At 49.2% G+C, this 27,656-nt stretch overlaps 1 protein-coding gene across 1 annotated transcript; it reads right to left on the bottom strand.

Annotated features, from left to right (window-relative positions):
* Positions 1-1,064: 1,064 nt before the first annotated feature.
* Positions 1,065-26,149, bottom strand: MAB21L4 (mab-21 like 4). The gene is given in 9 exon segments (XM_077827208.1): positions 1,065-1,157; positions 1,999-2,333; positions 4,479-4,496; positions 9,017-9,174; positions 15,997-16,032; positions 16,034-16,217; positions 21,337-21,492; positions 21,495-21,613; positions 25,926-26,149. Coding segments are annotated over 9 exon segments (1,323 nt in total).
* Positions 26,150-27,656: the final 1,507 nt, after the last annotated feature.

Genomic DNA, 27,656 nt, shown 5'->3' with positions numbered 1-27,656 from the left:
GTGCTGCTGGGCACCCTGGTGCTCCTGCCTAGCAGCGACAGCAAGGCCAGAGAGGCAAGCACCGAGCTAAAGTTAAGTCCTGGTCTCCTCAGCCAGGCCCATTCTCTTCCTATGCTCTCCCCCTTTCACACCCTGCCCTCTTTTAAGACAGCAGGCATGCAGGCATGTGCTGAGTGCCAAGGGCTGGACTGGTGCATCCATGCCCGCTCTGTTCACACCTGCCGTCCAGCACAACAGCTTCATGCTCCCTGCTGCACACTGACTTGCAGGCCCCTGGATTCCTGGGATCAAGGCTTCCTATTCCTCCTCCTTCTTGCCCTCTGCCATGTTGGTCCTTTCAGCATGAGCACAGCAGCCTGGAGGGGCTCATGATCCTGCTTACAGTAGTACCACAAACAGGAAACTACACCATCAAAGCAGATATTACAACCAATCAGGGACTTGGAAGCTCCCTTCAACAGCCAAGCTCTACTGGCACACCCATGCAAAAAACGTATGCTATATACATGTGTAAATTCACTGATGCACAGGGCATGACCCCGGAATAGATCATACTGGATTAATAAACAGTGACATATGGCACAGCACAGATTGTGTGTGACTCTAATTTGCTACAGAACACCATTCTTCCTCTAGCAGACCACACAGTACAAGTGATCGGCAATACTAAGCGTAATTCCACAGAGCATGGCTTACCCTACACTGACTGGAGCTCAGCTATGCAGCCATGTGGTAGTAGTGTACTTGAGTGTGTCATATACAGAGAACTGTATCTTGTGTCCATTCATCTAGCAATTCAAAGGCAGAGGACTGAAAAGGGTCTATGCGCCATGGGTAGCCCCATCCCCTCTCCTGTTCTGGTGACACTCAGGTGTCAACACCCAGCCTCCACCACCAGCTTATTTCAGCTCTGTCCCAATTGCTCTTTTTCCCATTTGTGCACTGTGAAGCCAATGGATATTGGGTTCCCAGAACAGCTGCTGTGATCAAGGCAGTAAAGGCAAATGTGGGGGGAACCCATTCAGTCTATAGGTTCAGGGCGTGACCATGTGAGGTGAGCTGGCTCAGCTCTGGTCATTAACCACCTTCTCGGCCTTTGACAAGATGTTCGACAGAGCAGAGATCTGTTCTTTGTCCTGGATGTGATAAACCTGGAACTGAACAAAAGGGAAAGAGGAGGAGTTAGATGGAAGGCCCACTCTGATCAGAAAATGCTGCTGATCAGAGGCATTTCTCAGCCCCAGAGAGCTGCGTGTGGCTCTAGCACTCTAGCACCATGCTGACCTATTTGGATATTTCTGAGGAATCCTACCTCTAGCCATATGACAGTGTGGGCATGGCAAGGAGCTTCAGCAATGCCCAGCTGGTGGAAGTTTCTCTGAGGATCACAGTCAGCTAGCACAGATTAGAGCATCTCCTAACCCACTCTATCTTGCACCCAGGGCAGAGAATCAGGGAACTGTAACCAGCTTTCATAGAATCATAGAATATCAGGATTGGAAGGGACCTCAGGAGGTCATCTAGTCCAACCCCCTGCTCAAAGCAGGACCAACACCAACTAAATCATCTCAACCAAGGTTTTGTAAAGCCTGACCTTAAAAACCTCAAAGGAAAGAGATTCCACCACCTCCCTAGGTGATGCATTCCAGTGCTTCACCATCCTTCTAGTGAAAAAGTTTTTCCCAATATCCAACCCAAACCTCCCTCACTGCAACTTGAGACCATTACTCCTTGTTCTGTCATCTGCTATCACCGAGAACAGTCTAGATCCATCCTCTTTGAAACCCCCTTTCAGGTAGTTGAAGGATGCTATCAAATCCCCCCTCATTCTTCTCTTCCACAAGACTAAACAATCCCAGTTCCCTCAGCCCAGTTTCTTCTCTTCCTGTCAGCCTTCCCTCCCCTGCTGGGTTCAGTTTACACTACAGACACCTGAGAATCCGGGCCTCCAACTGTTCCAGCACTCTGATGGGATCCTTGCCCATGATTCTGAATTACCTTACTAAGCAGCACATCAAAGTAGGCTGGGTCCTAGTAGGCTCCGTCCTGATCTGGGAGCTGCAGCGAGGTCTTGATACCATTGTCTAGCCACGGGTGATTGTTCTGCCTTGCTTGGGTGAAATGGCACTTGAGGAAGTGCTCTGGTGAGCTGGCAAACCCCTCGACTCTGTGGTACAAAGCACTCAGGTCTAGATCCTCTCCTTGGAAAAGATTTTCTTCTGGATATAGGAAGTGGGGGAGATTTTTGGTTGCTAAGCAACAAAGCAGTATCACCAGGAGCCTATAGACTGATCCTTCCAGGTCCTCCCAGTCCTCAGGGGAAGGGAACATCAGTGGCCCACAGCAGCACCATCTAGAGGAAACCAAAAGGATTTACTCAGAGAGGGAGAATAAAGAACATGTAAACTATCATGGGTTATACAGCTATGGCTGGGATGTTCAAAGCTGCCAAAGGAATTTAGGCACCACTAACATTAATGGGAATTGGGCATCCAAATCCCTCAGTAATGTTGAAACTTCTACCCATTATTTATGTTTGTAATTGTGGTATCTAAATGCTTAATGTGGACATTTAAAAGTGGACAGACTTTAATTTGCATCCCATTGACTTGACGGGGGCTGTTCTGTCTCCCAGAGCTGCGGACTCCAGCAGACATCAGCACATCAGGGACACTCGGTTCATATTCTGAAGATTTTCTTCATATTAATAAGTGTCTTAAATTTTGTCTAATGAAAGCTTGATTCAAATTATTCAGCAACTTGAAAATAATCTGCATTTCTGTGGCAATTTACATGGAGGCATCATCACTGGGAATTGGTCCTGCTTCGAGCAGGGGGTTGGACTAGATGACCTTCAGGGGTCCCTTCCAACCCTGATATTCTATGATTCTATGATTCTATGATCACATTGAAACTATCAGCAAGGCCAGGGCACAATTCCATACCAGCCATCACTGGCATGTTACTCTTCTACTAACACACTTGTGTCTGTAATTAGCATAGCACAGGCCTACTGCCACGCCAGGATACTGAGAAATGGAGCACTGGTCACAATGGCTAGTACCTTCCAATACCATGCTAAAACATGAAGTATACACAAGTCATAAAGGTTAGCACTGCCCAAAGTGGGCACTCCAAACTGCTGTGGAGTGTTGTATTAACTGGGTTAAAATCTGAAGGACAAATTCCTCAACACCATCTATGGTTCTGGAGAACAGAACATGTCTCAACCATGAAAGGGAGCATATCCAAGAGCGTGGTGCCTCGTAATACCTTAGCTGAGGTCCCATGAGATGGAGCATCTCCAAATTATTAAAGATGGTACTGCCACTAGCACAACATCCTCAACATCAGGCTGCAATGTTAGCAGCTGGTGCATGCACAGGTTGTGAAAAACAAATTCAGCAGTGTGACAGGCGTCGGTCGGTCCTCCGAGCCCCTAGGGGCGATGGAGAGCAATGGTCTCCGTGGCAGGCCTCGGCCCCACCTCCCGGGCGTTGGGGAATTAGTGGGAAAGTGTGCCGGCCGGAGTCAGTAGCGCGCCCCTCAGGCAGGGGAGCGCCAGCGAGAGTCAGTAGCGCACCCCTCAGGCAGGGGAGCGCTGGGGTAGGGGAACGCAGGCCCACCCAACTCCACTGCGTTCCAGCCCAGGGCCCTGACAGTGGCGGGAGGCGAAGGTCCCGCCGCTGGGTCAGCGGGGCAATCCGCACCCACTGACCAAACACACCCACCACATGGTGTAGTTGGGCCCCTGGGCTACTTCCTACCCGGTCTCTCTCAGGCGGGTTGCTCCAGTCCCTCCATCTCCTCTGGGTAATCCACTGCAGGCAGCTCCGGTTCCTCCGGGTATTCCGCTGCGGGCCACCCCCGCTCACCCTCGGTATTGGACTCACGCTGGCCCGGGCTGCAGTCAGGCCCCTCCAGGTCCTCTGGGTATTCAGCGACCAGCAGCCCTGGTTGCCACAGGCCTTCCCCCCGGTCAGGCTCCTCCTTGCCCAGGGCTTCGCCTGGGTCAGCAGCAGGATCGCGAGGGAGCAGCCCGCAGCCTGTGTCTGTCTCCCTCCCTGGTGCTCTCCTCACTGGGCAGAGGGCCCCGCCCTTTGTACTTCCTGTCCCACCCTTCCCCTTCCGGGGATTGGCGGAAGCTTGGCCTGGCCCCGCCCACTCAGGCTCAGAGGGTGGCTCTTTACCCTCTGGTTCGGAGGGGAGCCACCCTGGCTCCCTACATACCCCACCCCTCAAATCCAGCTCCCGATCTTCGGAGCTGGCATCCTCACCTTCTCCGAGGCGGGATAGGAAATCTGCATTGGCATTGTCTCGTCCCGCCCGATGGTGGATCGTGAAGACATAGGGCTGCAGAGCGAGATACCATCGCATCAGTTTGGCATTATTGTCCTTCATCTTACTGAGCCATTTCAGGGGTGCGTGGTCCGTAACCAGTACAAAGGGGGGCCCGAGGAGGTAGTAGCGGAGAGCATCGACTGCCCACTTAACGGCTAGGGCCTCTTTCTCCACGATGGAGTAGTTCCATTCTCTGGGGAACAGCTTCCGACTGAGGTAAACAATCGAGTGTTCCTCCCCGTCCACCTCCTGCGAGAGGACCGCCTCCAAGCCCAACGCCTGAGGCATCTCTCTGGACAATAAAGTCACGATGAAAGTCGGGGCTGAAGAGTATTGGATCGCTACACAGCCGTTCTTTGATGGTTCGAAAGGCCGTCTCACACTCGTAGGACCAATGCACCCGGCGGGGACTGTCCTTGGTCAAGAGATCCGTTAGCGGGGCCGTAATGCTTGCGAAGTGGGGTACAAACCGCCGGTAATAACCAGCTAAGCCCAAAAATTGACGTACTTGCCTCTTCGTGGTCGGCACCGGACATTCCTGGAGTGCTTGGACCTTCCTGATGAGGGGGCGGACCTGTCCCCGGCCCAAGGTGTACCCCAGGTAAGTGGTTTCCTCCCGCCCGATTCGGCATTTTTTCGGGTTGGCCGTCAGCCCGGCGGTGCGGAGGTCCCGGAGGACTGCCGCTACTTGGTTAAGATGCTCCTCCCAGTTATTGCCATAGATGACCACATCCTCCAGGTAGGCCGCCGCGTATTTCGTGTGTGGTTGCAATACCCGGTCCATCAAACGCTGGAAGGTTGCCGGGGCCCCATGTAGGCCGAAAGGCATCCGGGTGAAATGGTATAACCCTGAAGGGGTGGCAAACGCGGTCTTCTCCTTGGACCTGGGATCCAAGGGGATCTGCCAGTACCCTTTGGTGAGATCTAAAGTGGTGATATAACAGGCCTCCCCGAGCCGGTCGAGGAGCTCGTCGATGCGGGGCATCGGATAGGCGTCAAATTTTGAGATGGCGTTGACCCTCCGGAAGTCAATGCAAAACCGCCGGCTCCCATCGGGCTTCGGTACGAGGACAACGGGGCTCCGCCACTCGCTCTGGGAGGGCTCAATAACACCCAGCTCCAACATCGCCTGGACTTCCTCCTCTACGGCCTTCCGCATTCGCCTCGGCAATGGCCAGGTTGTCTCTCGGACCACCACCCCGGGTTCCATCTGGATCACATCGTAGGTGAGCGTAGTCCGCCCAGGTTTCGTGGTGAACGTCTTGGGGAACGCCCTCACTAAGCAGAGTGCCTGGTCTTGCTGCTCAACGGTGAGTGTCTCTGCTAGCTGGGGTTCACCATTATCCAACTCCTCGGGTGGTTGGGGCCCCAGTTCCGGATCGGGGGGATATGGGGCCACTATGAGCCCTTCCCGGTCCTGCCAAGGTTTTAAGAGGTTCACATGATAAATCTGCTTTTCCTTACGGCGACCAGGTTGCTGAATCTCATAAGTTACCGGCCCTACCTGGCGGAGGACCTCATACGGACCCTGCCAGCGGGCAAAAAGCTTTGATTCCTCCCAGGGGAGCAGGAGGAGTACTCGGTCCCCTGGCCCGAATGATCGAGCCTGGGCACCCCGATTGTAGTGTTGCTCCTGGGCTCTTTGGGCGGTGTTTAAGTTCTCACTCGCGAGCTCGCCCACCCGCACCAGCCGCCCCTGCAGTTGTAAGACATATTGCAAGAGACCCTGTGTTGCGGACGGGTTGTGTTCCCAAGTCTCCCTCAAGAGGTCCAACACCCCGCGGGGTCGCCACCCATAGAGGAGCTCGAACGGGGAGAACTTCGTGGACGCCTGTGGGACTTCTCGAATCGCCAGTAGTAAAGGAGGGAGCAGCTGGTCCCACTGGCGGAGATCCTGGGTGGGGAAACGCCGCAACATCCCCTTCAGGGTCCAGTTAAACCGCTCGACCAATCCGTCAGTCTGGGGATGGTAGACCGAGGTCTGCAATTTCTTAATCCCCAATAGGGCACATACCTGGCAGAACAGCTTACATGTGAAGTTGGTCCCTTGATCAGTGAGTATCTCCCGTGGGAGGCCCACCCTTGCGAAGATCTTCATGAGCTCCACAGCGATAGTGCGGGCAGTGATACTTCTTAAGGGGATGGCCTCCGGGAAGCGGGTGGCGTAGTCCATCAGGACGAGGATGTATTGATGGCCCGCCTTGCTTTTTGGGAAAGGCCTGACCAGGTCCATTGCTACCCGCTCAAATGGCACACCTACGACTGGTAACGGAACCAGGGGGGCTTTCCGTACCCCGGCCGGGGTTGCATGTTGGCAGTCCGGGCACGACGCACAGTACTCCTTCACCTCACGGTGGACGCCGGGCCAGAAGAACCTGGCCAGGACCCTGGCCACAGTTTTTTCCTGCCCTAAATGGCCGGCAGCCGGGATGTCATGTGCAAGCTTCAGGACAGCCCGACGATGGATGCGGGGGACCACGAATTGGGTCCGGACCTCTTGGGTCTGGGGGTCTTGGTCAAGGTGGTAGAGCCGCTAGTGGTTGAGTTCAAACCTGGGCCACTGGGTGGTGCGCTGCGCCTCCACGACCTCACCATCCACCCGGGCCAGCTGCTCGTAGGCAAACCAGAGCGTAGGATCCCCCCTTGGATCTCGGCTAAAGTCCACCAGGTCAGGAGGGGGACCCGCCATTTCCAGGGCCTCCTGCCCAGGGGTGGGTCCTGGTTCCGCTCCAGGGTCGGAGCTCAAGTCAGATCCTGTCCTCTTCTCAGGTGGGGCTCCCTCGAACGCCTCTTTGGTGGGTAGGGATTGGAGCACCTCGACGAAGTCTGGCCAGTCCCGGCCCAGGATCACTGGATAGGCGAGGGATGACTGCCACATTCATTAACTGCGTTACTCCATGCACCGTAATGGGGACCTGCACCGTGGGGTACGATTTTACATCTCCGTGGATGCACTGAATCCGTACTTCCCCGACGGTCTGCTGGGGGTCCGAGAAGAGTGCCTGGCGGACAAGGGTCTGCCCACAGCCCGAATCGACTAGACCCACCATGGGGACCCCGGCAACTTCCATGGGAGCTGTCAGTTTGGCCACGGAGGGCAGACGGGCCCGTCACTCCCCGGCGCACACCAGGCCAAAGTTGCAGTCCATTGCCGGACAGCCCCGTTGCAGATGCCCATACTCACCACATTGGAAACAAGTCCTACCTCTGGGCGCGCCGGCCGTGTGGGGGCACCAGTGGGGCTGCAGAGTGGGCTGGGGCCTGGTGATCGGGTTAAGCGTCCAGGGCCGGAGAGTGGTGTTGACTCGGGCCGTTGGGAAAACTCGGTAGCGCGCCCCTCGGGCAGGGGAGCGCCGGCGAGAGTCAATAGCGCACCCCTCGGGCAGGGGAGCGCCGGCGAGACTCAGTAGCGCGCCCCTCGGGCAGGGGAGCGCCGGCGAGACTCAGTAGCGCGCCCCTCGGGCAGGGGAGCGCCGGCGAGACTCAGTAGCGTGCCACTCGGGCAGGGGAGCGCTGGCGAGAGTCAGTAGCGTGCCCCTCGGGCAGGGGCTGAGCCCAAAATATATGTAACCCCCATCTATAGAGTCTTGGCTGTTTAGCTCATCTCATGCTCTTAGCTCTGGAGGCCCCTGGTTCCATTCCCCATGTATCAAGCATCACTAGAGCGGAACATTTGTCACATTATTTTTTATCAAAAATCCCAGAGCAGTCACAGTAACTGTAGTAAAAGGCATGGGTTGCTACACTTCCAGTGCCTGCTCCCTGATTTTTTTAAAAAGAAAACTCTCCTCACTGCCCCACCAATGGGGCCCTGACCACCACTGAAGCACCCTCTCCCCCTGGTACTGCAATCCTAATCCTGGCCCGCTATGGAGGAGAGTCCCTGGGGGGATGGAGGCTGGAGAGTAAGCCTGCCCTGCACTCCCCCAGAACTGAGCCTGCCCTGCACTCCCCCAGCAATGGCAGCTCCTGCAGTTCCTGTGTTCCATGTGGCTGGGCATGGTTCCACGTTCCAGGTGTTGTGACCTGGTGTGTGGGGTCACAGTGCTGCTCAGGTTCCCCCTTCCCCCCGTGCAATCATTATGGAGGGTCAGGTGGGCCAAAGCTGAGCAGCGCTGCAACCAGATGCACCAGGTTGCAACACCTGGAGCGGCTGCAGGAACCGCTGTTGTGGGGTGAGTCATAGACATGGAGAAAAGTCACAGACAAACACAAAAATCACACTCTTTGTGAGAGTTTCCCACCCATGACAAATGTGCAGCCCTAGCCATCACACATGGACCACAGGGAATAGAACACAAGATCTTCAGGGCTGGAAACACACGCCCCTGTCACATGAGCGGAACAAGAATCACTATTAGCTTTAGTAGTATTAAGGCTTATGTACCTTCTCTGGCTCATGGGAACAAGAGCGTGACTATTCTGATACACCTGACCAGGCCTGGCATTCTGTTCAGCATAAGACAATGGTACAAATACACACCTAGCTATATTATTCCCATCTTGTTGGGTTCGTATGCCAAGGTTAATTGAATGTTTCTTTCAGTAAAGATGTGTAAGGTGCACAATTCTCATAGGGTCAAAGTGACTCAGATCAGAATACGGTGCCATACACCAGAACACGGGCTATTCACAGTCACAAGTACAGTGTCCCAAGCTGGTCTCTCAGGAAAACATATCTTTAAGTGATTAAATGTGAGCCCTCATTTCCTGCCCTCTTCTTTCCAGACCTCACTGTTGACCTGGTCCAGTAGGCGAAGGCTGTCCAGATGGTGGCCCTTCAGTGTGCCTGCAATATGGAGCAGTTTTATGACAGGGAAATTGGTGGAGTACCTGGTGAGAGAACTGTATAGGCTGCAGCTGAACTGCTCATTGTCTTTCCAGGGTTTTTCTAGAGCTGGTATGGATTGAATCAACATTAATATGAGCAGGTTTGCCCTTTCTCCTGGATCCTCCCAAGCAAGGGGAAGATGCCAGGGAGCAGTGGAGGCCAAGGAAGTCTATAGCATCATGGTACCCTCTATTAAGGTTCCTCCTCAGATCAGGTCACTATGTAAATTCTTGTGCTCATCCCTGCACTTGGTTATATCTTGGTGTCCCTAAAATAGATTTTGGAGGGCATCTTTCTGAAATACTGCCAGCATAAAAAAGTGCCGTCCTTTCAGAAGCAGGCCATCAGCTCTGTGAACATCACTTTGGTCCTGCTAATATGGTAGTAGGCCTGTTGGAAGATGTCTTCTTTAGCAGAGGTGAGTCAATTTCTGGCAAGTTTCAGGCTTTAGTTGTTCATCTCTAATTTGCTGAAGTCTGCCGGCTGATGCTGGAATTGCTGCCAGAACAAGTTCAATGTAGACTTAAACCAAAGTGGCTTGACCAGAAGGAATTTGAAAACTGAATGCTGCAACAAAAATTCAGCAGCAATAAAACTTCAATGTTCAGCACAGAACGAAAGCACTGCCTGAACTGAGCCCAGGGAAAAAATTGTAGATAAAAGCTCCTCGCTTTTGGAACTGTTCAAAACTCAGCAGGAACTCCCAGATCCTCCCAAGCGGAGACTCCAAAAGGACTTCTCCAGAGCAATTGGGTTCATTCTCAGTATTCCCCAGCACGACAAAGAGAGGCTCTAGAATCTGCAGGTACTCTGTCAGGAACTGAGCCGTTTCCACAGGGAACACTACATGAGAACTCAGCCAAAGTGAAAACAAGGTTTGTAAGGCTGATGAGAATCCCTCAAAGATGTGATCTATAGAATAATGTTCAGGACTACTTAAATGGAATGGATAAAGGGACATAGCTGTGTAAATAGTATTAAGGAATTTAAGTTTATTTTGGATTGTGGTGTGAGTACACACATTGGTTTCAGAGGAGCAGCCATGTTAGTCTGTATCCGCTAAAAGAAAAGGAGTACTTGTGGTACCTTAGAGACTAACAAATTTTTTTTATTTATTTGAGCATAAGCTTTCGTGAGCTACAGCTCACTTCATCGGATGCACTTCATCCGATGAAGTGAGCTGTAGCTCACGAAAGCTTATGCTCAAATAAATTTGTTAGTCTCTAAGGTGCCACAAGTACTCCTTTTCTTTTTACACATTGGTTTATAGGTTAAATTTTAATCATGTATCATAAAGGGAGATGTGGAGTGGTTATAGATTTCCTGGTCCTCCACAGTTTACCAGAGAGGACCAGGATGGTTGCAGCAGGAAGCTTAATAAACATATGACCAGGGAAGAGTATAAAAATATTGCTCGGGCATGTAGGAATGAAATCAGGAGGGCCAAATCGCACCTGGAGCTGCAGCTAGCGAGAGATGTCAAGAGTAACAAGAAGGGTTTCTTCAGGTATGTTGGCAACAAGAAGAAAGCCAAGGAAAGTGTGGGACCCTTACTGAATGAGGGAGGCAACCTACTGACAGAGGATGTGGAAAAAGCTAATGTACTCAATGCTTTTTTTGCCTCTGTTTTCACTAACAAGGTCAGCTCCCAGACTGCTACGCTGGGCATCACAAAATGGGGAAGAGATGGCCAGCCCTCTGTGGAGATAGAGGTGGTTAGGGACTATTTAGAAAAGCTGGACGTGCACAAGTCCATGGGGCCGGACGAGTTGCATCCGAGAGTGCTGAAGGAATTGGCGGCTGTGATTGCAGAGCCATTGGCCATTATCTTTGAAAACTCGTGGCGAACCGGGGAAGTCCCGGATGACTGGAAAAAGGCTAATGTAGTGCCAATCTTTAAAAAAGGGAAGAAGGAGGATCCTGGGAACTACAGGCCAGTCAGCCTCACCTCAGTCCCTGGAAAAATCATGGAGCAGGTCCTCAAAGAATCAATCTTGAAGTACTTGCATGAGAGGAAAGTGATCAGGAACAGCCAGCATGGATTCACCAAGGGAAGGTCATGCCTGACTAATCTAATCGCCTTTTATCATGAGATTACTGGTTCTGTGGATGAAGGGAAAGCAGTGGATGTATTGTTTCTTGACTTTAGCAAAGCTTTTGACACGGTCTCCCACAGTATTCTTGTCAGCAAGTTAAGGAAGTATGGGCTGGATGAATGCACTATAGGGTGGGTAGAAAGCTGGCTAGATTGTCGGGCTCAACGGGTAGTGATCAATGGCTCCATGTCTAGTTGGCAGCCGGTGTCAAGTGGAGTGCCCCAGGGGTCGGTCCTGGGGCCGGTTTTGTTCAATATCTTCATAAATGATCTGGAGGATGGTGTGGATTGCACTCTCAGCAAATTTGCGGACGATACTAAACTGGGAGGAGTGGTAGATACGCTGGAGGGGAGGGATAGGATACAGAAGGACCTAGACAAATTGGAGGATTGGGCCAAAAGAAATCTGATGAGGTTCAATAAGGATAAGTGCAGGGTCCTGCACTTAGGACGGAAGAATCCAATGCACCGCTACAGACTAGGGACCGAATGGCTAGGCAGCAGTTCTGCGGAAAAGGACCTAGGGGTGACAGTGGACGAGAAGCTGGATATGAGTCAGCAGTGTGCCCTTGTTGCAAAGAAGGCCAATGGCATTTTGGGATGTATACGTAGGGGCATAGCGAGCAGATCGAGGGACGTGATCGTCCCCCTCTATTCGACATTGGTGAGGCCTCATCTGGAGTACTGTGTCCAGTTTTGGGCCCCACACTACAAGAAGGATGTGGATAAATTGGAGAGAGTCCAGCGAAGGGCAACAAAAATGATTAGGGGTCTAGAACACATGACTTATGAGGAGAGGCTGAGGGAGCTGGGATTGTTTAGCCTGCAGAAGAGAAGAATGAGGGGGGATTTGATAGCTGCTTTCAACTACCTGAAAGGGGGTTCCAAAGAGGATGGCTCTAGACTGTTCTCAATGGTAGCAGATGACAGAACGAGGAGTAATGGCCTCAAGTTGCAGTGGGGGAGGTTTAGATTGGATATTAGGAAAAACTTTTTCACTAAGAGGGTGGTGAAACACTGGAATGCGTTGCCTAGGGAGGTGGTGGAATCTCCTTCCTTGGAAGTTTTTAAGGTCAGGCTTGACAAAGCCCTGGCTGGGATGATTTAACTGGGAATTGGTCCTGCTTCGAGCAGGGGGTTGGACTAGATGACCTTCAGGGGTCCCTTCCAACCCTGATATTCTATTCTATGATTCTATGAGTTCTTCCTGGTTCAGGGAGGTCTCCAGTTGCCGTTTAAAGCATGGCTCTTTGTGTTTCTCCTCACACTGCAGAGCCCATCCAGACCTGGGAGGCCCAGCCTTGCCCAGTGCTTCATTTGTAAAGAGGTGCCGGAGCTCAAGCAAAACAAAACGGCATCCTCCACACAGCGTGACCTCTCATACACTGTACTTGCAAGGTCACGCCTTACAGGCAAGTGTAGAATTGCATGCCTTACTAAAGGACACTGACAGAAGAGCTGCCAAGGCTGCACCCTGGCATGAAAAGAGGTGCTGGGGCTGAGCCCTGGCAAGCCCCAGCTCAAATTAAATTCTGGCCATGACAAAACTCTAGCCAGAGGATGATCCCACTGTGATGGGTTCGGTCACAGAGATCCCCTTGGGACTGTCACCTGGTGTGGTGAAGTAACTCCTGAGCCCGTTTTCCCTGTCAGCTTGGGACTGCAGAACACTGCCTTGTTGAGACAGACACAATAGCTTGCTGCAGCACAGACCCAGGTCTAGTCCATGCCCACAAAGCTGCAGACTTTAACTAAAAAATGCTCAGCAGGTTCCCTGCCTCCAGCACCCAGACACCCAGCTCCCAATGGGATCCAAACCCCAAATAAATCTGTTTTACTCTGTATAAAGCTTATATAGGGTAAACTCATAAATTGTCCGCCCTCTATAACACGGATAGAGAGATATGCACAGCTGTTTGCTCCCCCAGCTATTAATCACTTACTCTGCATTTAGTAATAAACAAAAGTGATTTTATTAAGTATGAAAAGTGGGATTTAAGTGGTTTCAAGTAATAACAGACAGAACAAAGTAAGTCACAAAGCAAAATAAAACAAAACATACAAGTCTAAGCCTAATACATTAAGAAACTGATTACAGGTAGGTTTCAGAGTAGCAGCCATGTTAGTCTGTATTCGCAAAAAAGAAAAGGAGTACTTGTGGCACCTTAGAGACTAACCAATTTATTTGAGCATAAGTTTTCGTGAGCTACAGCTCACTTCATCGGATGCATTCAGTGGAAAATACAGTGGGGAGATTTATATACAAAGAGAACATGAAACAATGGGTGTTACCATACACACTATAACCAGAGTGAGCTATAAGGTGAGCTATTACCAGCAGGAGAGCGGTGGGGGGAGGAGGGGAACCTTTTGCAGTGATAATCAAGGTGGGCCATTTCCAGCAGTTGACAAGAATGTCTGAGGAACAGTGGGGGGTGGGGGTGGGGGATAAACATGGGGAAATAGTTTTACTTCGTGTAATGACCCATCCACTCCCGGACTCTATTCAAGCCGAAGTTAATCATATCCAGTTTGCAAATTAATTCCAATTCAGCAGTCTCTCGTTGGAGTCTGTTTTTGAAGTTTTTTTGTTGAAGTATTGCCACTTTTAGGCCTGTAATCGAGTGACCAGAGAGATTGAAGTGTTCTCCGACTGGTTTTTGAATGTTATAATTCTTGATGTCTGATTTGTGTCCATTTATTCTTGTATGTAGAGACTGTCCAGTTTGACGAATGTACATGGCAGAGGGGCATTGCTGGCACATGATGTCATATATCACATTGGTAGATGTGCAGTAAACGAGCCTCTGATATTGTGGTTGATGTGATTAGGCCCTATGATGGTGTCCCCTGAATAGATATGTGGACACAGTTGGCAATGGGTTTTGTTGCAAGGATAGGTTCCTGGGTTAGTGGTTCTGTTGTGTGGTGTGTGGTTGCTGAGTATTTGCTTCAGGTTGGGGGGCTGTCTGTAAGCAAGGACTGGCCTGTCTCCCAAGATCTGTGAGAGTGATGGGTCGTTCTTCAGGATAGGCTGTAGATCCTTGATGATGCGTTGGAGAGGTTTTAGTTGGGGGCTGAAGGTGATGGCTAGTGGTGTTCTGTTATTTTCTTTGTTGGGCCTGTCCTGTGGTAGGTGACTTCTGGGTACTCTTCTGACTCTGTCAATCTGTTTCTTCACTTCAGCAGGTGGGTATTGTAGCTGTAAGAATGCTTGATAGAGATCTTGTAGGTGTTTGTCTCTGTCTGAGGGGTTGGAGCAAATGCGGTTGTATCGTAGAGCTTGGCTGTAGACAATGGAACACGTGGTGTGGTCTGGATGAAAGCTGGAGGCATATAGGTAGGCATAGCGGTCAGTAGGTGTCTGGTATAGGGTGGTGTTTATGTGACCATTGCTTATTAGCACTGTAGTGTCCAGGAAGTGGATCTCTTGTGTGGACTGGTCCAGGCTGAGGTTGATGGTGGGATGGAAATAGTTGAAATCATGGTGGAATTCCTCAAGGGCTTCTTTTCCATGGGTCCAGATGATGAACGCCACTAGCCTCTCTGGGATCCCACTCCTCCTTCTAAATGGAAAAGTACCAGATTTAAGATGGATTCCAGCATCATGTGACATGGTCACATGTCCTGTGAGACCCCAGCCTCCATTCTTCCTGGGCTGGCCCACACTTACACAGGAAAGTTTGCAAGTAAACAGAGCCATTTACAGTTCATTGATTTTGAAGAACCCTTAATGACTTCCTCTTAACATGTTTACATTAGTAATACAAGTTTATATCTTATTCTTCTAACTCCAGACATAGAAATAATACATGCAAACAAATAGGATGAACACACTCAGTAGGTTATAAGTTTTGTAATGATACCTTACAAGAGACCTTTTGCATAAAGCATATTCCAGTTACATCATATTCACATTTATAAGCATATTTGCATAAAACAAATGGAGTGCAATGTCACACCACCCTCTCAGGGGGAGGCAGTCTGGTGGCTTTGTGACACCAAACTTCTTGCCTACCCCTCTGTGGAGTCAGAGACCTCACCTCCCAAAAGGGTACTGGGGCTAAGACTGGGCTGGTGGTGGATTTCCAATATCCCAGTCTAAGAGGTGGGTTCCTGTGGTTGGCAGCAGGGGAGACAGAGCAGGATGAGTAGCCCAAAGAGAGACCATCACTGATAGCTCAGTAACAGAATTCCCAGCTGGGAGCAACAGAGCTGGGACAGTAACAGAGCTCCCAGCTGAGGCAACAGAATCTGCCCTGTGCTCCAGGGTGAAGATAGTAGTGATCATGACAACTCCATAGAAGAACCCAGGAGCGGCCAGCATGGTATGGCAGTTGAACTCAGCAGTAGATCTTGTGGTTCACCATGTATTACACTGGCCCTGAACTCCATTGCAGGGTCCTCATTTTATTAGGACTTTTCTTCCTAGTGAAAGGCTGAACTTTATTTAGAGTTGATTGAAATTTTTCAAATTTTGAAGATAACATTTTCAAATGTTGATGAAAATTTTCATTGAAACTTCAAATTTGGATGGAAAACAGCAAACAAAATCATCAAAATTTACAGAATCAAGAAGTTCCCTCCATTTTTCACTAGCTCTTTTAAATTCTACAGAACTATACTCCATTGCTTAAGACTGCATCCCCACTGGTAGTCTGTATGGCTGTCTCTCCCGGTAAGGTTTCAGGAAGGGGTTCGGATGGCAGGAGTATAGCTTGGTGTTTACCTCCAGTGATAGTAGCTGCTGGGGACGAAGTCAGCCCCGTGTTACTTTTTGCAGGCTGCCTTCTGCAAAACTTCCTTCTCTGCATCTGTTGTGGAGTTTCAGAGCACTCTGCTTGCTCTGCACCACAGGGATAATGTTGAACCTGATCATTTTCCAGCCACTGGACAGCAGCAGGGACAGCTGCAGACCTTCTTCCTTTAGGCTCTCAGCGCTGAGGTCACCTGGTCAAGGGCAGAAGCTGCTTTTAGAAAACAACAGTCAGAAATCTCCTGATCCTCTCTTCCCTCCCCCCCCCCCCCGTTTCCTCTTTAAGCCTTGTCTGCCTTGGAGACAAGTTCCAGTTCAGCCGAGCAGGACCCTGAGACTGGTAGCTCTTGCCCTGTTCTTTAAAATAGAACTGCTTTTCCTGGATGGATGTTTAGCAGTAGTGCATCATCCAGTCTCCACTGCATACCAGGCAAGACAGTCTGGGAGAGAATGAGAATTCACCTTGTTTCAGCACCTATGGGCAAGGGCAACAGACCATGGCAATGGCTGCTGCTGGAGCGAGATCAATAGATGAAATTAAGAAAAAGTTTTGAAATGAAGAACCTGGCATCTCTGCTCGGATGCATGTGAGTTCATTCTTCCCCCTCCAGATGTCGTACAGCAGCTGCTTGGTTTGTTAGTTAAAAGGACCCAAAACTAATAGGCAGGTCAACATTTCCTAGATACTTATCACTGGGGCAGAGCAGGAGACAGGGGACAGGGCCTGTAGCACTGAGGTGGTCTTTGCTCCAGACACTCCCTTTCTGTATTTGTCCCCCCATTTGGCAGACCAAGAGGCTGGGTTTGAATGCTCTCCTTTCTGAACAAACTCCCAACACAGCACAGTGGTCAGAAGAACAAGGATGTAACGCTGGTGATGGGGTCAGGGGGGCAGGAGCAGAGTGATAAAGAGTACAGTTGGGAGATGGATATAGCTGTCACACTGCCTGCATGACTCAAGAGCATGAGTACCAATCTCTGTGCAAACTGTTAGGAACCAGGGCACAAACCCCAAATTGGTGGTGAGTTCTATGCTTAGATTTCACCAACCAATTATCAATTGTGAGCTCCCCAGGCACTATAACACTTAACATGGAGCGATAGACAGTTTCCCTGGGTACACTGATCTGTTTAGCCATCCAGGTGAGTGTACATTTGTGATACCTGGTCTCTTACACCAAGAATCACAGCAATATTCAGAGTACTCCCAGTCCCAAAGGACCAGTCACTTATCCCACGTCAGTTGCATCTTATATCTCACACCAAAGACAACATGTATAGCCTAGCCTATAATAAACTACATAAAGACTTATTAAATATGAAAAGGAAACAAGAAAGTTATTTAAAAGGTTAAAGCGGATAAACAATAGACACACAAATGAGTTACAATCTTCAATTTCAAAAGGTAATAGAAGCTTCTATAACCAACAAGCTCTATACGTCCTTTAGGGCTAATCCAGGCTAAGCAGCTGGGGATCTCTTGCTTATTCCTAAAAATATCTTGCTCCTCACAGTCCAAGCAACATAGAAATAATCAGTCCCTTCTTGATAGGGGTTTTATTCTCTTCTTCCCACATGCTTTCAGTTGCAAAGCTCAGCTGATGGGAAGAGTCATCTTCACAGGGAGGATGCAGAATAACAAGAAAAGTCTTTTGTCCTCTTGTTGGTGGCACATACGGAAATTCCAGTTGCAACATCCCACAATAGTCTATCTGGTATTGATAGATCGTCCTTTTGGAAAGGGCGTAACACCTTCTGTTGGGATCAACCCTTCACACTAATTAATGTCGCTCTCCTGTATGGTGATTTACACAGTCACAGCGGCTCACAATACAACCGCTCAAATATAATCTTACACTATGGGATACAGGTGTGATAAGTAAGATTAATGCACATAGCAGCTCACCAGCATTCCATAACTCTAAAGATTAAACACATTCTTAGCATTCTAGCTCCTCTTTTAACCATACTAACACTCAGGTGAGCCAGACTGATTCCAACTCGGTATATGTCAGTGTTCAAGTGAGGCAAGGGGATCTTCATAGAATCACCACCTCACTAGGTAACCCATTCCAGTGTTTCACCACCCTCCTAGTGAAAAACGTTTTCCTAATATCCAACCTAAACCTCTCTCACTCCAACTTGAGACCATTACTCCTTGTTCTGTCATCTGGTACCACTGAGAACAGCCTAGATCCATCCTCTTTGGAACCCCCTTTCAGGTAGTTGAAAGCAGCTATCAAATCCCCCCTCATTCTTCTCTTCTGCAGACTAAATAATCCCAGTTCCCACAGCCTCTCCTCATAAGTCATGTGTTCCAGTCCCCTAATCATTTTTGTTGCCCTCCGCTGGACTCTTTCCAATTTTTCCACATCCTCATTGTAGTGTAGGGCCCAATACTGGACACAGTACTCCGGATGAGGCCTCACCAATGCCGAATAGAGGGGAATTATCACGTCCCTTGATCTGATGGCAATGCCCATACTTATACAGCCCAAATTGCATTGGCCTTCTTGGCAACAGGGGCACACTGTTGACTCATATCCAGCTTCTTGTCCACTGTAACCCCTAGGTCCTTTTCTGCAGAACTGCTGCCTAGCCATTCAGTCCCTAGTCTGTCAGGACTCTGCACTTATCCTTGTTGAACCTCATCAGATTTCTTTTCGCCCAATCCTCTAATTTGTCTAGGGCCCTCTGTATCCTATCCCAACCTTCCAGCGTATTTACCACTCCTCCCAGTTTAGTGTCATCTGCAAACTTGCTGAGGATGCAATCCACGCCATCCTCCAGATCATTAAGGAAGATATTGAACAAAACCGGCCCCAGGACCGACCCTTGGGGCACTCCGCTTGATACTGGCTGCCAACTAGACATGGAGCCATTGATCACTACCCGTTGAGCCCGACAATCTAGCCAGCTTTCTACCCACCTTATAGTCCATTCATCCAGCCCATACTTCTTTAACTTACTGTCAAGAATACTGTGGGAGACCGTGTCAAAAGCTTTGGTAAAGTCAAGGAATAACACATCCACTGCTTTCCCCTCATCCACAGAGCCAGTTATCTCATCATAGAAAGCAATTAGGTTAGTCTGGCATGTCTTGCCCTTGGTGAATCCATGCTGACTGGTCCTGATCACTTTCCTCTCCTATAAGTGCTTTAAAATTGATTCCTTGAGGATCTGCTCCATGATTTTTCCAGGGATTGAGGTGAGCTTGGCATGAGCTGGCACCTGACAGAAATATGTGTTGATGGAAACATGGAGAAGGATGCTTAGCTAGACAGACAGGTGGGTGTTTGGTGAGTCAGATGGTCGGACAGACAAACAGTTGTGCGTAGAAGAGTGACTCACTGGCTGGCACCCTCTTGTGGCTGGGCATGGGATAGCAGTCCCTCCTCCTCTAACACCCCTACCGACGGCATCTTCGGCCTTGGAGCAGTCTGCCTCATCATATGACTTGGCCCTCTGACTATGTCACATTCAATCCCTTCAAGGGTAACAGAGTTCCATGAACAACTGTCCAGTGACATTATGCCAGGTCCTCAGCCCCAGCCAGGCTTGCCACCTCTGAGGTACAACCAACTGGGACATCTGAACCATTTCATCCGTGTCTGCTACCTCAACAAAGGGGCAATCCTGGGAAAACCTGGACAGGTGGCAACCCTAGCCCCAACTCTGGGCCCAGTTCTCCTTACACCCCTTTTCCCCAGAGCTTCCAACAGTCCTTACCCCTTGTATCAGGTCAGTTTTCACAGCCCCTTCCTCAGTGGCTGGTAGGGGAACACTGGCCCTTCCTCTTCTCTAGGGTCCAGTCCTGGGTGCTTGTGGTAAATAGCTATGTTTTAACTGCCTTCCTGGACCACTTCCTGCCTCAGCCTGCCCCTTTCCCCAGCCCCTGCCTGGGCTCCCTCTCTGCAGACTCTTTACCTCTTTCCAGACCCTACATAGTTCCTTCTGGATCTTGTATCAAGCGATGCCCCTCCAGTGTCTTCTCCCTGCCTGGAACAAGTGTCCTGCTTAGCTGAGCTTGTAGTAAGCCCTCTTTGAACTGGTCCCACTCATAGTTCTATTTCACAGAACAGAGAGGTCAGCAATATCTCACTAGCCTATGATTAACTTCAATATGGTCACTTCTTTATCATACCACTAGCAGTGATGTTTTTAATCTAGAGAGCAAGACCTGAGACCAGGACAATGTCCACAGTTTAACAGTTATCTGGTCATTGAGAAGCAGGAGAAGCGTGACATAAAAACGTCTGGAGACTGAAGGCAACAGTCAAGTGAAGCTAGACAAGAACAGGGAAGTAGAATATATAGCTGGTTCATAACAAAGCTTTGTAGTCATTGAGATGCACTGGGTAACCTTTTATTAGGGTATCCTTAGTTACAGTGGGGAAACCCCGGCTCCTTTCAAGTCAGTGGAAAACTCCCATTGACTTTACTGGTGTCAAGGAACTTTATTTCAGTGTGGTACTGAATTGTAATCAAATGGCATATCGAGCCCTTTCGACCTGAAAAATCCCAAAGCACTCTAGACTATAGCCACTCCATGGGGCTTTCTCACCCACCACTGAAATGCAACCATCTCTAGAGTGAAACACTGAAGATATCCTGTGCCAACAGCATTGCACAACACGAAGAAAATAACCTCTCTAGATGAAACCTAGGGGTTTTGTTTTGTTGTTTATTTTCCCCACTCTGCAGAGTATGTAACTAACTAAGTCAGAGTTTGAACAGACACTAGGATCTAAAGTTGGCAACCTCTTTTTTATGTCTCCATCAATGGGCCACTCTGTCCTCAGTGGACCAAGCAGTGTATCTTGGGATGAGAGGGGAACTGAGTTTCTCTGTCATTGCTCTGTGCTTTACTGGTAGATTCCAGTTCTGACTGAATAGCTTTTCTCTTTCCTGGCATCGGTGGGAGTTCGGAATCCAGCCTTTCAGTTTATGTTCATTTTGGGGTAACAACCATCACTTCTATATAGTTTATTGACCCATTATCGATCTGAAACCTATTAAAGACCTTTCTTGTCATATCACATATCATATGGTCTGAATAACCTGATGTGTCTTTTCCAACTTGTTCCATCTTCTTCCTCTCTCCTTCTCCTCTTCCCATTCCCCGCACCTCTCAGCCTCTGTCTGTGCCTCTCCTTGTTTCCCTTTTTGTCTCTTGCCATCTGCATCTCTGTCCCCTTCCCCCGTTCTGGGCCAGGAGCAAAGAGATAGCAGGCCTCTAGTCAAACCACAGAACCCCTGTGGTCACTCTGCTCCACTGGCCCACACCTCCACAGATGTAGTTGGCATACAGACCTGGCTTAATGAGGAACTGGTGCCTGCAGTGGACAATGGCAATGAAAATTAGCTCTTTCAGGAGCCTAAAGACCTTGCCTGGCAGTATGTGCCCCCTGCACTCAGCGCTGTCCACCACACTGAACACATCCTCTCTGGTCCAATTTTCCCAGCCAGCTCCTTGGGCACTCCTAGGTCACAGCAGCCTGACATCTGATGGTGCCCATTGGTAACTGTCTCTGACTGGCCCTGTTCACTAGAGCACTCCTGCAGCAGGAGAGTGTGACACAGAAACCACCTTGGGGCTGCCAACTGATGTGCCAAGACTACTTCTACCCCTGCTGCCCCTGCCCTCCCAGCTTGGGACTTCAGTGCCCTGCCCAGTTTGAGCCAGACCTGCTAGCCTGCTGCAAACCCAGAACCAGGTCTGAACCACATCCCCTAACAGCTGTAGGCTTAATTGAAAGCAGCTTAAGAAGTGTTCCTGTCTTTAACACTCAGTGCCCAACTCCCAATGGGGTCCAAACCCCAAATAAATCCGTTTTACCCTGTATAAAGCTTATACAGTGTAAACTCATAAATTGTTCACTGTCTATAACACTGATAGAGAGATATGCACAGCTGTTTGCCCTCCCAGGTATTAATACATACTCTGGGTTAACTGATAAGTAAAAAGTGATTTTATTAAATACAGAAAGTAGGATTTAAGTGGTTCCAAGTAATAGCAGACAGAACAAAGTTGATTACCAAGCAAAATAAAATAGAACATGCAAGTCTATGTCTAATACAGTAAGAAAACTGAATATAGATAAATACCTCACCCTCAGAGGAATTCCAGTAAGCTTCCTTTTACAGACTAGTCTCCTTCTAGTCTGGGTCCAGCAACCACTCACAGCCGCTGTAGTTACTGTCCTTTGTTCCAGTTTCTTTCAGGTATCCTTGGGGGTGGAGAGGCTCCCTCTTTAGCTAGCTGAAGACAAAATGGAGGGGTCTGCCAGAGGTTTAAATAGCCGTTCTCTTGTGAGTGCAGACCCCCTCCTCTCTCCTATGTAAAGTCCAGCTCCAGGATGGAGTTCTGGAGTCACTTGGGCAAGTCACATGTCCACGCATGATTCAGTTTTTACAGGCAGCAGCCATTGTCCACATGCTACCTTGAACATCTTCATGTAGACCTCTTATGTGGATTGGAGCCTTCCATGATCCATTGTGCATTAAGTGCTTCTTGATTGGGCACTTAACTTGCAAATTCCTTTCTAAAGAAGCTGACCAAATGCCTTACTAATGCTATTTAAAACCAAACAAGTATACAGCTAATATTCATAACTTTGAATACAACAATGACACATGCATACAAATAGGATGAATAGATTCAGTAGATCATAACTGGATTCTTTGATCATGGAACGGTGTTCCAAGAAGGAGGAGTGCTAGGCAGAGACAGGCTCCACCTAACGAAGAGAGGGAAAAGCATCTTCCCAATCAGGCTGGCTAACCTCGTGAGGAGGGCTTTAAACTAGGTTCACTGGGGGAAGGAGACCAAAGCCCTGAGGTAAGTGGGGATGTAGGATACCGGTAGGAAGCACGAGCAGGAGAACACGAAAAGGGAGGGCTCCTGCCTCATACTAAGAAAGCAGGACAAACAGCAAGTTATCTCAAGTGCCTATACACAAATGCAAGAAGCCTGGGAAACAAGCAGGGAGAACTGGAAGTCCTGGCACAGTCAAGGAATTATGATGTGATTGGAATCACAGAGACTTGGTGGGATAACTCACATGACTGGAGTACTGTGATGGGTGGATATAAACTGTTCAGGAAGGACAGGCAGGGCAGAAAAGGTGGGGGAGTAGCACTGCATGTAAGAGAGCAATATGACTGTTCAGAGCTCTGCTATGAAACTGCAGAAAAACCTGAGTGTCTCTGGATTAAGTTTAGAAGCGTGAGCAACAAAGGTGATGTCATGGTGGGAGTCTGCTATAGACCATCGGATCAGGGGGATGAGGTGGACAAGGCTTTCTTCCGGCAACTAACGGAAGTTACTAGATCACAGGCCCTGGTTCTCATGGGAGACTTCAATCACCCTGATATCTGCTGGCAGAGCAATACAGTGGTACACAGACAATCCAGGAAGTTTTTGGAAAGTGTAGGGGACAATTTCCTGGTGCAAGTGCTGGAGGAACCAACTAGGGGCAGAGCTCTTCTTGACCTGCTGCTCACAAACAGGGAAGAATTAGTAGGGGAAGCAAAAGTGGATGGGAACCTGGGAGGCAGTGACCATGAGATGGTGGAGTTCAGGATCCTGACACAGGGAAGAAAGGAGAGCAGCAGAATACGGATCCTGGACTTCAGAAAAGCAGACTTTGACAAGCTCAGGGAACTGATGGGCAGGATCTCCTGGGAGAATAACATGAGGGGGAAAGGAGTCCAGGAGAGCTGGCTGTATTTTAAAGAATCCTTATTGAGGTTACAGGGACAAACCATCCCGATGTGTAGAAAGAATAGTAAATATGGCAAGCGACCAGCTTGGCTTAACAGTGAAATCCTTGCTGATCTTAAACACAAAAAAGAAGCTGACAAGAAGTGGAAGACTGGACAAATGACCAGGGAAGCGTATATAAATATTGCTCAGGCATGCAGGAGTGAAATCAGGAAGGCCAAATCACACCTGGAGGTGCAGCTAGCAAGAGATGTTAAGAGTAACAAGAAGGGTTTCTTCAGGTATGTTAGCAACAAGAAGAAAGTCAAGGAAAGTGTGGGCCCCTTACTGAATGAGGGAGGCAACCTAGTGACAGAGGATGTGGAAAAAGCTAATGTACTCAACGCTTTTTTTGCCTCAGTCTTCACGAACAAGGTCAGCTCCCAGACTGCTGCACTGGGCAGCACAGCATGGGGAGGAGGTGACCAGCCCTCTGTGAAGGAAGAAGTGGTTCGGGACTATTTAGAAAAGCTGGACGAGCACAAGTCCATGGAGTCAGATGCACTGCATCTGAAGGTGCTAAAGAAGTTGGCAGATGTGATTGCAGAGCCATTGGCCATTATCTTTGAAAACTTGTCGCGATCGGGGGAGGTCCCGGACGACTGGAAAAAGGCTAATGTAGTGCCCATCTTTAAAAAAGGGAAGAAGGAGAATCCTGGGAACTACAGGCCAGTCAGCCTCACCTCAGTCCCTGGAAAAATCATGGAGCAGGTCCTCAAGGAATCAATTCTGAAGTATTTAGAGGAGAGGAAAGTGATCAGGAACAGTCAGCATGGATTCACCAAGGGCAAGTCATGCCTGACTAATCTAATTGCCTTCTATGATGAGATAACTGGCTCTGTGGATGAGGGGAAAGCAGTGGACATGTTGTTCCTTGACTTTACCAAAGCTTTTGACACGGTCTCCCACAGTATTCTTGACAGTAAGTTAAAGAAGTATGGGATGGATGAATGGATGATAAGGTGTATAGAAAGCTGGCTAGATTGTCGGGCTCAACGGGTAGTGATCAATGGCTGCATGTCTAGTTGGCAGCCGGTATCCAGTGGAGTGCCCCAAAGGTCGGTCCTCGGGCCGGTTTTGTTCAATATCTTTCTTAAAGATCTGGAGGATGGTGTGGATTGCACCCTCAGCAAGTTTGCAGATGACACTAAACTGGGAGGAGTGGTAGATACACTGGAGGGTAGGGATAGGATACAGAGGGCCCTAGACAAATTAGAGGATTGGGCCAAAAGTAATCTGATGAGGTTCAACAAGGACAAGTGCAGAGTCCTGCACTTAGGACGGAAGAATCCCATGCACTGCTGCAGACTAGGGACTGAATGGCTAGACAGCAGTTCTGCAGAAATGGACCTAGGCGTTATAGTGGACGAGAAGCTGGATATGAGTCAACAGTGTGCCCCTGTTGCCAAGAAGGCTAACAGCATTTTGGGATGTATAAGTTGGGACATTGCCAACAGAACGAGGGACGTGATCGTTCCCCTCTATTCGGCATTGGTGAGGCCTCATCTGGAGTACTGTGTCCAGTTTTGGGCCCCACACTACAAGAAGGATGTGGAAACATTGGAAAACGTCCAGCGGAGGGCAAAAAAATGATTAGGGGACTGGAACACATGACTTACGAGGAGAGGCTGAGGGAACTGGGATTGTTTAGTCTTGTGGAAGAGAAGAATGAGGGGGGATTTGATAGCTGCTTTCAACTACCTGAAAGGGGGTTCCAAAGGATCTAGACTGCTCTCAGTGGTAGCAGATGACAGAACGAGGAGTAATGGTCTCAAGTTGCAGTGGGGGAAGTTTAAGTTGGATATTAGGAAACATTTTTTCACTAGGAGGGTGGTGAAACACTGGAATGCGTTACCTAGGGAGGTGCTGGAATCTCCTTCCTTAGAAGTTTTTAAGGTCAGGCTTGACAAAGCCCTGGCTGGAATGATTTAGTTGGGGATCGGTCCTGCTTTGAGCAGGGGGTTGGACTAGATGACCTCCTGAGGTCCCTTCCAACTCTGATATTCTATGATTCTATAACCTTCACAGAGATATGTAGCATAAAACATATTCCAGTTATACCATATATACATTCATAAACATATTTCCATAAAGCCTTAGGAGTGCATGGTCAAAGAGGGCATCAGCTGCAATCCACAAGGGAACCCCCACAGTTACTGCATTCTCTGAGGTACAGAGGGCAAATTCAAAAGCTTCTAGGTTTCTTGAATAATCAGCTATAAATCTGAAATCCATGGCAGTGACCTTCTCCAGCACAGTCAGCAAGATTTTCTCTGCCCTCTGGAAATGCTCCATCCTCCGACCTTCGTGGGAAAGTATCACTCACAGATAGCTGCGCCAATGAGAAACTTTCACAGCCATGGCTACAAAGCCAGGGCAAAGATCCCCTCCTCTCTGCAGAGCTCCTTTGGTGGTGCAAGCCTTACCTTCCCCAGTACAGCCAGGTATGCATGCAGGTGGGGGAGGGAAGGCAGAGAAGGCTGGGAGCAGGTGCCTTGTGGGAGGAGCAGCCAGTGGAGAGACATTCTAAGGCATTAATAAGCCCAGTGTTTTCCTCCTACATAACTGAAAGAGTGCAAACTCCATCTGAGCTATTCATTGCCAAGGTGGCTACCTAACAATCAGGTGTATCTGGCAAGAGATCCAGCCAAGCTGATAAGTCTGAGGCACAGCACATAGCTATCCTACTCGGCAAACAGGAAATGGTCAGGCCAGATCCTCAGCTAGTGTAAAGAGACATCACTCCATTGATTTCAGTGGAAAGATACTGATTTATGCCTGCTGGGGATCTGGCTTCAATGGAGAGATGCTGATTTACATCAGGTGGGGAGCTGACTCAGTGTCCATAGCAATGAGTCGTTAGCAGCATTTATATGAAACACAAAGAGGCAGTAAAGGATTTCCCTGTGAGCTGAGTCACAGATCAGCCCTCTGTAGCTGTGGAGAAGGAGCAGAGGTACAGTACACAACACAGAGGTTTGCTTGAGATGCTTTCTGTCCATTTGACTAAGTCACATGTCTCCTCATGGCCCACAGGCGGCCAGTCCACTGATCACTTGGACTCTGTGCCCATCCATTTCCTCATGCACCACTTAGAAAGCCTTGGTGTCAGATGATGGCAATCTGAGGTCCTACCCACAATCCATGTGAGGCCCCCACACTGCCTCCCCCCTTGTTATGGCTCTGCCCCTCCCTAGGATGGCAGCAGGTGTCCGAGTTAAGATGAATGGGCCAGTTCACACCTCTGGGACCTCTTGTTCCAGGCTGTCTGCAGACATCAGTTATGCTCAGAACATATTTTCAAGTTTTCTTTGCATCCACAAGGGCTCGAAGTATAGTTGATTTTTAATGCAAGCAGAATTCCGATCTCATCCTGTAATGACAGGAGCTGGGGCCCCAGGCATGGACCTACCGGGCCTATGCCTTAATCCAGACTGAAAAGCCTGCAGATAGATCCCTATTATTTAGGGAGTATAACAGGGTCAGCTACCTCCTGAATGCCCCTTGTGACCTGGGGTGGAACTGTCTCAGTTTCCCCTCTTCAGGCTCCTCAATAAACTCTACACACAAAAGACTTTTGTGAGTGCAATAGCAACAACCCTTCTTGGGGTCTGGCTGTTTAACATAAAGGTCAAAAATAAATACAAAAAGGTCTTTCACCGCAGGCCCTGTTCCCTAAGGGCTGTCTCTTTCTGCTCTTCAGCAGCTGAAGAAGATGCAAGGCCTGGCCTGTCTTCTTTGCCTTCTCCCCAAAAGGAAAACTAAACTTCCAGCCAGGGGTTTCTTTCTACCCAACTATGACTCCCTTCCTCAGGGACCACAGCAGGAGATTCATTCTTCCGGCAGCTTCACTCTGCTGTTCCCCCTG

This window comes from Eretmochelys imbricata, chromosome 9 (assembly GCF_965152235.1).
Source record: "Eretmochelys imbricata isolate rEreImb1 chromosome 9, rEreImb1.hap1, whole genome shotgun sequence".
NCBI lineage: Eukaryota > Metazoa > Chordata > Testudines > Cheloniidae > Eretmochelys > Eretmochelys imbricata.
The sequence above is the reverse complement of the archived record's forward strand: the minus strand, read 5'-3'. Positions and strand labels throughout refer to the sequence as shown.